Raw genomic sequence first — 10,700 nt, 5'->3', positions numbered from 1 at the left:
ACCTTTCCAGCACTTTTAAGAACTGAATTATTACCAGACAGTGACGAGATTTCAAGTGCTTCTTCGGATTTAGACTCTATCAGCACAACAAATAACAACAATCTAACTAAATCATCTCAGGCCCACCACACTTTCATTTTTGAACCACGAGAACCTGCAGACTTCAGCACTGAAGCCGATAACCCAAGTACCTACACTCAGCTTCCAGAGAACCGGATTGAAGACTTGGCAATTAATTATGAAGCACCAAAGCCATCAGTATCAATACAAGTAACCCAGAATCAAAACCAGAACCAGAACCAGGGTGTAGGGCTTTGGCGTCCTGCTTCATCGTCTGGTTTGATTAATCCTGTCAGCCAAGAGTCTGGAACATCAGCAACCAGTACCCTTCAGGGGTTGATGCAGATTCTAGGATTTGGTTCAGGACAATCTATTGGTTCTGCAGGGAGCTTGGATGGCCTTTCTCCACCGTTTTTTATTATTAACCAACCAAACAATTCTGGGACGGGACAGCTAGGATTCCTTCCTAACACTGGCTCAGGAGTTGGCTCAGGAAGTGACCCTTTCTTTATAATTACTAATGGCTCTGGATCAGGAATGAATGGGCAATACTTGATTTTCCAGGGCCTTTCCACTTCCTCGGGCACTGGAACTGAAAAACCTTCCATCCTGATACCAAATTATCCTCCAGGTTACGGAACAGAGGCAGGACAACATGGTTCAACCTCAGGGTCAACTGGAGGTGCAGGTGGTACCTCTGGTCTGGGAGATCAAGCCCCATACGTAGTGATCCAGGATCAACTTGGCCAATATATTGTTATTCCAAACCCAGTATATGATACTAGTGGTACTCCCGATCCCACCCAGCCCCAATATGTTGTCATACCAGATCAGTCAGGTGGTTCAAGTACAGGGTCCGGAACCCCATACATAGTTATCCCAAGTCAGGGAGGTGGTTCAGGCAGTGGTTTTGGAACGCCATATATTGTTATTCCAAGCCAAGTAGATGGCACCACTGATGGTTCTGGAAATACTCTGCCCCCATACATAGTCATCCCAAGCCAACCAGATGGAACCAGTAGTAGTTCTGGAACCACCCAGCCTCCATTTACTCTGCCAGGACAACCAGAGTTAAGCGGTGGTTCTGGAACGAACCAACCTACTTACATTATTGTTCCAAGTCAGCCAATTGGATCAGGAACCCCTGTATCTCCATATATCATCATTGTAGGTCAACAGGATGGATCTAGCGGTGGTTCTGGAGCCACACAACCTCCATATATTATTGTTCCAGGTCAACCTGATGGAAGTAGTGGTTCAGGAACCACTCAACCCCCATATATCATAGTTCCAAATCAGCCAGACGGTTCTACCAACAATTTTGGAACCACTGTACCTCCATATATTATTCCAAGTCAACCTGTTGGAACCGGTGGTTCTGGAACCACCTCTCCCCTATACATTATTTTTCTGAATCAGCCAGATGGCTCAAACAGTGGTTCTGGAACCACTCAACCTCCATACATTGTTGTTCCAAGTCAGCCAGATGGAACCAGCAGTGGTTCTGGAACCATCCAACCTCCATACATTATTGTTCCAAATCAGCCAGATGGAACCAGCAGTGGTTCTGGAACCTCTCAACCTCCATACATTATTGTTCCAAATCAGCCAGATGGAACCAGCAGTGGTTCTGGAACCTCTCAACCTCCATACATTATTATTCCATATCAGCCAGATGGAACCAGCAGTGGTTCTGGAACCTTTCAACCTCCGTATATCATTGTTCCAAATCAGCCAGATGGAACCAGCAGTGGTTCTGGAACCTCTCAACCTCCATACATTATTGTTCCAAATCAGCCAGATGGAACCAGCAGTGGTTCTGGAACCTCTCAACCTCCATACATTATTATTCCAAATCAGCCAGATGGAACCAGCAGTGGTTCTGGAACCTCTCAACCTCCGTATATCATTGTTCCAAATCAGCCAGATGGAACCAGCAGTGGTTCTGGAACCTCTCAACCTCCATACATTATTATTCCAAATCAGCCAGATGGAACCAGCAGTGGTTCTGGAACCTCTCAACCTCCGTATATCATTGTTCCAAATCAGCCAGATGGAACTAGCAGTGGTTCTGGAACCTCTCAACCTCCATACATTATTATTCCAAATCAGCCAGATGGAACCAGCAGTGGTTCTGGAACCTCTCAACCTCCATACATTATTCCAAATCAGCCAGATGGAACCAGCAGTGGTTCTGGAACCTCTCAACCTCCGTATATCATTGTTCCAAATCAGCCAGATGGAACCAGCAGTGGTTCTGGAACCTCTCAACCTCTGTATATCATTGTTCCAAGCCGGCCAGATGGAACCAGTAGTGGGTCTGGAGGTACCCAGCCTCCATACATAATTATTCTGAATCAGCCAGATAATTCAGGAAGTGGTACTGGTTCTGGAACCACCCAACCACCGTATGTTAATATCCCAAATTTACCAGGTGGCTCAAGCAGCAGTCCTGGAACCACTCAGCCCCCTTATACCATTATCCCAAGTGTGCCAGATGGATCTAGCAGTGGTTCTGGAACTGACCTTGTTATACCAAGTTTACCTGGGACATCCACTAGTGGATCTGGTACCCAGTATCCATATATAGTTATTCCAAATCAATCTGGAAGCACTGGCAGTGGTTCTGGAATTCAGTCTCCGTACATTGTTGTTCCTAGCCAACCAGGGGGTTCAACAACAGGTACTGCAACAACTGGTTCCATTACCGAACCGGGGGTGCAGCCTCCCTTCGTTATATTTCCAAATTACCCCGATGGTTCCACTGGTGGTTCGGGGACTGGTCCTTTGTACATCGGCATACCAGATGCTTCTGGACAACCCCCAAGTAGTCCAACTCATGTGTTTATTCCCACTGGTGCCCACATTCCGGGTTCAGGCCTTGTGCCAGGAACAATAATTGCGCTTTCCACACCGTCCTCTGGAACTACAACACAAGCCGCAGAAAATTTTGAAAGTACTGTTGTTTCTACACAACCAACAACCATGCAGACATCATTAGCACCAACAACTTCACTGTCAACAACTCTGCCATCAACAACATTATCAACAACAACTTTACCACCAACACCACTGTCTCCTACAACCCTGCCTCCAACAACACTGCCACCAGCAACACTGCCTCCAACATTGCCACCTACACTACCTCCAACAACACTATCTACAACATTACCACCAACAATGCCACCAACAACGCTGCCACCAACAACACTACCACCAACAACTCTGCTACCAACAACCTTACCTCCAACAATACTGCCTCCAACAACATTGCCTCCAGCATTACCTCCAACAACACTGCCTCCAACAACCTTGCCTCCAACAACACTGCCTCCAACATTACCTCCAACACAACCTCCAACAACACTGCCTCCACCAACATTACCACCAACAACACTTCCACCAACATTACCTCCGACAACATTGCCTTCGACACTGCCACAAACAACATTACCTCCAACAACATTACCACCAACAACACTACCTCCAGCACTTCCACCAGCAACACTATCTACAACAACATTACCTCCAACAACACAGCCTCCAACAACACTACCACCAACAACACTGCCTCCAACATTACCACCAACAACACTGCCTCCAACATTACCACCAACAACACTGCCTCGAACATTACCACCAACAACACTTCCACCAACAACATTGCCACCGACAACACAACCTCCAACAACATTACCGCCAACTACACTTCCACCACCAACAGTTCCACCAACATTGCCACCGACAACACAACCTCCAACAACATTACCGCCAACTACACTACCACCGACAACACAACCTCCAACATTACCGCCAACTACACTTCCACCAACAACTCTGCCACAAACAACACTGGCTCCAACAACACTGCCACCGACAACACAACCTCCAACATTACCGCCAACTACATTTCCACCAACTGCAGTTCCACCAACAACATTGCCACCAACAACACTTCCACCAACATTACAACCAACAACACTGCCTCCAACAACACTTCCACCAACAAGTCTGCCACCAACAACACTGCCACCGACACTGCCACCAACAACACTGGCTCCAACACTTCCTCCAACATTGCCACCAACAACACTTCCACCAACATTACCTCCAACAACAGTGCCACCTACAACTCTACCTCCAACAACACTGCCTCCAGCATTACCTCCAACAACATTGCCACCTACAACTCTACCTCCAACAACACTGCCACCAACAACATTGCCACCTACAACTCTACCTCCAGCAACACTGCCACCAACAACATTGCCACCTACAGCTCTACCTCCAACAAAACTGCCTCCAACAACGTTGCCACCTACAACTCTACCTCCAACAACATTGCCACCTGCAACTCTACCTCCAACAACAGTGCCACCTACAACTCTACCTCCAACAACATTGCCACCTACAACACTGCCTCCAACAACACTGCCACCTACAACTCTACCTCCAACATTGCCACCTACAACACTGCCTCCAACAACATTGCCACCTACAACTCTACCTCCAACAACACTGCCTCCAACATTGCCACCTACAACACTGCCTCCAACAACATTGCCACCTACAACTCTACCTCCTACAACACTGCCACCAACATCATTGCCAACTACAACTCTACGTCCAACACTGCCTCCAACAACATTGCCACCTACAACTCTACCTCCAACAACATTGCCACCTACAACTCTACCTCCAACAACATTGCCACCTACAACTCTACCTCCAACAACATTGCCACCTGCAACTCTACCTCCAACAACACTGCCACCTACAACTCTACCTCCAACAACATTGCCACCTACAACTCTACCTCCAACAACATTGCCACCTGCAACTCTACCTCCAACAACACTGCCACCTACAACTCTACCTCCAACAACACTGCCACCTACAACTCTACCTCCAACAACATTGCCACCTGCAACTCTACCTCCAACAACAGTGCCACCTACAACTCTACCTCCAACATTGCCACCTACAACACTGCCTCTAACAACATTGCCACCTACAACTCTACCTCCAATAACACTGCCTCCAACATTGCCACCTACAACACTGCCTCCAACAACATTGCCACCTACAACTCTACCTCCAACAACGCTGCCTCCAACAGCATTGCCACCTACAACTCTACCTCCAACAACATTGCCACCTACAACTCTACCTCCAACAACATTGCCACCTACAACTCTACCTCCAACAACATTGCCACCTACAACTCTACCTCCAACAACATTGCCACCTACAACCCTACCTCCAACAACATTGCCACCTACAACTATACCTCCAACAACATTGCCACCTACAACTCTACCTCCAACAACATTGTCACCTACAACTCTGCCTCCAACAACACTGCCTCCAACATTGCCACCTACAACTCTACCTCCAACAACACTGCCACCTACAACTCAACCTCCAACATTGCCACCTACAACTCTACCTCCAACAACATTGCCACCTACAACTCTACCTCCAACAACATTGCCACCTACAACTCTACCTCCAACAACATTGCCACCTACAACTCTACCTCCAACAACATTGCCACCTACAACTCTACCTCCAACAACACTGCCACCTACAACTCTACCTCCAACAACATTGCCACCTACAACTCTACCTCCAACAACATTGCCACCTACAACACTGCCTCCAACAACATTGCCACCTACAACTCTACCTCCAACAACATTGCCACCTACAACTCTACCTCCAACAACATTGCCACCTACAACTCTACCTCCAACAACATTGCCACCTACAACTCTACCTCCAACAACATTGCCTCCAACTACATTGCCACCTACAACACTGCCTCCAACAACATTACCACCTACAACTCTACCTCCAACAACACTGCCTCCAACAACATTGCCACCTACAACTCTACCTCCAACAACACTGCCTCCAACATTGCCACCTACAACACTGCCTCCAACAACATTGCCACCTACAACTCTACCTCCAACATTGCCACCTACAACACTGCCTCCAACATTGTCACCTACAACTCTACCTCCAACAACACTGCCTCCAACAACATTGCCACCTACAACTCTACCTCCAACAACACTTCCTCCAACATTGCCACCTACAGCACTGCCTCCAACAACATTGCCACCTACAACTCTACCACCAACATTGCCACCTACAACTCTACCTCCAACAACATTGCCACCTACAACTCTACCTCCAACAACACTGCCTCCAACAACATTGCCACCAACAACTCTACCACCAACATTGCCACCTACAACTCTACCTCCAACAACATTGCCACCTACAACTCTACCTCCAACAACACTGCCTCCAACAACATTGCCACCAACAACTCTACCACCAACATTGCCAACTACAACTCTACCTCCAACAACACTGCCTCCAACATTGCCTCCAACAACGTTGCCACCAACAACATTGCCACCTACAACTCTACCTCCAACAACACTGCCTCCAACAACATTGCCACCTACAACTCTACCTCCAACAACATTGCCACCTACAACTCTACCTCCAACAACATTGCCACCTACAACACTGCCTCCAACAACATTGCCACCTACAATACTGCCTCCAACATTGCCACCTACAACACTGCCTCCAACATTGCCACCTACAACTTTACCTCCAACAACATTGCCACCTACAACTCTACCTCCAACAACATTGCCACCTACAGCACTGCCTCCAACAACATTGCCACCTACAACTCTACCTCCAACAACATTGCCACCTACAACACTGCCTCCAACAACGTTGCCACCTACAACTCTACCTCCAACAACATATCCACCTACAACACTGCCTCCAACATTGCCACCTACAACTCTACCTCCAACAACACTGCCTCCAATTTTGCCACCTACAACTCAACCTCCAACATTGCCACCTACAACTCTGCCTCCAACAACATTGCCACCTACAACTCTACCTCCAACAACACTGCATCCAACATTGCCACCTACAACACTGCCTCCAACAACATTGCCACCTACAACTCTACCTCCAACAACATTGCCACCTACAACTCTACCTCCAACAACACTGCCTCCAACATTGCCACCTACAACTCAACCTCCAACAACATTGCCACCTACAACTCTACCTCCAACAACATTGCCACCTACAACTCTACCTCCAACAACATTGCCACCTACAACTCTACCTCCAACAACATTGCCACCTACAACTCTACCTCCAACAACATTGCCACCTACAACTCTACCTCCAACAACATTGCCACCTACAACTCTACCTCCAACAACATTGCCACCTACAACTCTACCTCCAACATTGCCACCTACAACTCTACCTCCAACATTGCCACCTACAACTCTACCTCCAACAACATTGCCACCTACAACTCTACCTCCAACAACATTGCCACCTACAACTCTACCTCCAACAACATTGCCACCTACAACTCTACCTCCAACAACATTGCCACCTACAACTCTACCTCCAACAACATTGCCACCTACAACTCTACCTCCAACAACATTGCCACCTACAACTCTACCTCCAACAACATTGCCACCTACAACTCTACCTCCAACAACATTGCCACCTACAACTCTACCTCCAACAACATTGCCACCTACAACTCTACCTCCAACAACATTGCCACCTACAACTCTACCTCCAACAACATTGCCACCTACAACTCTACCTCCAACAACATTGCCACCTACAACTCTACCTCCAACAACATTGCCACCTACAACTCTACCTCCAACAACATTGCCACCTACAACTCTACCTCCAACAACATTGTCACCTACAACTCTACCTCCAACAACACTGCCTCCAACATTGCCACCTACAACTCTACCTCCAACAACACTGCCACCTACAACTCAACCTCCAACATTGCCACCTACAACTCTACCTCCAACAACATTGCCACCTACAACTCTACCTCCAACAACATTGCCGCCTACAACTCTACCTCCAACAACATTGCCACCTACAACTCTACCTCCAACAACATTGCCACCTACAACTCTACCTCCAACAACATTGCCAGCTACAACTCTACCTCCAACATCATTGCCACCTACAACTCTACCTCCAACAACATTGCCACCTACAACTCTACCTCCAACAACATTGCCACCTACAACTCAACCTCCAACAACATTGCCACCTACAACTCTACCTCCAACAACATTGCCACCTACAACTCTACCTCCAACAACATTGCCACCTACAACTCTACCTCCAACAACATTGCCACCTACAACTCTACCTCCAACAACATTGCCACCTACAACTCTACCTCCAACAACATTCCCACCTACAACTCTACTTCCAATAACATTAGCACCTACAACTCTACCTCCAACAACATTGGCACCTACAACTCTACCTCCAACAACATTGCCACCTACAACTCTACCTACAACATTGCCACCTACAACTCTACCTCCAACAACACTGCCACCTACAACTCTACCTCCAACAACATTGCCACCTACAACTCTACCTCCAACAACATTGCCACCTACAACTCTACCTCCAACAACATTGCCACCTACAACTCAACCTCCAACAACATTGCCACCTACAACTCAACCTCCAACAACATTGCCACCTAGAACTCTACCTCCAACAACATTGCCACCTACAACTCTACCTCCAACAACATTGCCACCTACAACTCTACCTCCAACAACACTGCCACCTACAACTCTACCTCCAACAACATTGCCACCTACAACTCTACCTCCAACAACATTGCCACCTACAACTCTACCTCCAACAACATTGCCACCTACAACTCTACCTCCAACAACATTGCCACCTACAACTCTACCTCCAACAACACTACCTCCGACAACACTGCCTCCAACGACTTTACCACCAACCACAACTACCACAACCCCCACTACAACTACCACAACCCCCACTACAACTACCACAACCACAACCCCCACTACAACTACCACAACCACAACCCCCACTACAACTACCACAACCACAACCCCCACTACAACTACCACAACCACAACCCCCACTACAACTACCACAACCACAACCCCCACTACGACAACAACTACAACTACTACCACTACCCAGAAGACAACAACAACAACAACAAAACGACCTCTAATCCCCATAAACCCCCACAGGTCAGAGGTCACAGATTCTGCCCCCCCTTTCCCTGGAATTCTCCCAGGGGTCCATCGCACGCAGTCACAGACGGCCGTGGGGCTAGCGCAGGTCCCGTCAGGTCAAGCTGGGTCATTCTGGGGCTCCGTCTTCCCCTCTTCTAACGATAAGGTGAATAAAGGAGATTCTGACCACCATATGGGGTCGGGATATAATATGCCAGGTCATATGGGGTCAAGCCCTGTGAACCCATGGCAGGGAGGGTATGGGAATCTAGGTCACGGGGTGCAAAGGGTCGAGAACCAAGGTCAAGGGAATGTCCTCGGTCGTCAGAGAGGTAACGATAGATTTAGTGGCTGGGCGAGGCGCTTGCTGGGGCGATCGGCTCGGAATGAACTCTTATAATGAGAAAAATATGCAAATATCCATATAAAAACAAAGAAAAAAGTAAGCGTATACAACAGCATATAGGAAAAAAATATGACACGAAACGCGAAAATAGAAAATATAAAGAAAAACAATAGATCAACGATAGTGATGCTATTTTTTAAAATGTTTATAGTGTACTGTATAAGCGCGAGTGTTATAATCGTAGTAACTGTACTTTATATTTCCTTACCTAATTCATGCGCCTGGGAGTACTATATTTGCACAGTGGAACATGCAGCTTGGGCATTATCTCGATGGATTTCTCACTGAATAGGATTTGGAAATTTTAGTGTCTGCTATTTTATATATATATATTTCTCGCATTTTGATACCGAGTCAATTTCACTTAAGCATCTGTCCTACAGGTTGTATAGTGCTTGCATCTGTGTGGATGTGAATGTGTACATGGGTTTGCGTAGGTGTGTGTTTGTAACGCTTTACTTAATTTAAACTTGACTTTATTACCTTTATCATCATAACCTTAATCTGCATTTTCAATACATTTCACTAATTTTGTTATGTATGTATTAATCATCATTTGTTTCATCGTGTGTGTGATAGTGTTGGCTTCGCTGGTGATGGTGACTCTGATGATGTGGATAATATCAATAATTATAGTGATAAAAATATTTAGTGTCCATGATATAAATTTCTATTTTGTGTTTATGCAGTTCCTTATTTAGGTACTTATGATCGAATGATATATATATATATATATATATATATATATATATATATATATATATATATATATATATATATATATATATATATATATATATTGATAGAATAATACATTATCTAATTCACCATCACCACCATTATCATCATTACTGTTGTTTGTTATCACCCCCATCATCATCATTATCATTCTTATCATCATGTCTTGTATAAACTTTGCTATTGTTATTTCAGCTTTATCATTATTATCATTATTACGATGTATGAAAATATATTTACCGTAATACCATTTACAGCTTTATCACAGCAAACCTATAATTGCTGTTATTTTGTATATGATTATTATGACCGGCATTACCATGACGCATTTCAAGTGTGAGATCGTTGGTATTAAACCCCACTTTAAATGG

The 10,700-nt window shown here is 45.9% G+C and overlaps 2 protein-coding genes across 2 annotated transcripts; one reads left to right on the top strand and one right to left on the bottom strand.

The window, feature by feature from the left end:
• Positions 1–5,143: 5,143 nt before the first annotated feature.
• On the bottom strand, positions 5,144–7,939 carry LOC138862182 (uncharacterized). Its single transcript, XM_070123365.1, has 7 exons — positions 7,923–7,939; positions 6,740–6,912; positions 6,581–6,694; positions 6,230–6,550; positions 5,810–5,959; positions 5,321–5,470; positions 5,144–5,166 (listed from the first exon to the last, which is right to left on the bottom strand). Exons 1-7 carry the CDS (start codon positions 7,937–7,939, stop codon positions 5,144–5,146), a joined length of 948 nt encoding a protein of 315 aa, XP_069979466.1.
• A 542-nt stretch (positions 7,940–8,481) lies between these two features.
• On the top strand, positions 8,482–10,241 carry LOC138862091 (salivary glue protein Sgs-3-like; the record flags this gene model as incomplete). The annotated part of the gene is made up of 1 exon (XM_070123242.1): positions 8,482–10,241. A coding segment is annotated over one exon (1,104 nt), but the record flags the coding sequence as incomplete, so codon positions are not given.
• Between the last annotated feature and the right edge of the window lie 459 nt (positions 10,242–10,700).

Source organism: Penaeus vannamei, chromosome 7 (genome assembly GCF_042767895.1).
Source record: "Penaeus vannamei isolate JL-2024 chromosome 7, ASM4276789v1, whole genome shotgun sequence".
NCBI lineage: Eukaryota > Metazoa > Arthropoda > Malacostraca > Decapoda > Penaeidae > Penaeus > Penaeus vannamei.
The sequence above is the reverse complement of the archived record's forward strand: the minus strand, read 5'-3'. Positions and strand labels throughout refer to the sequence as shown.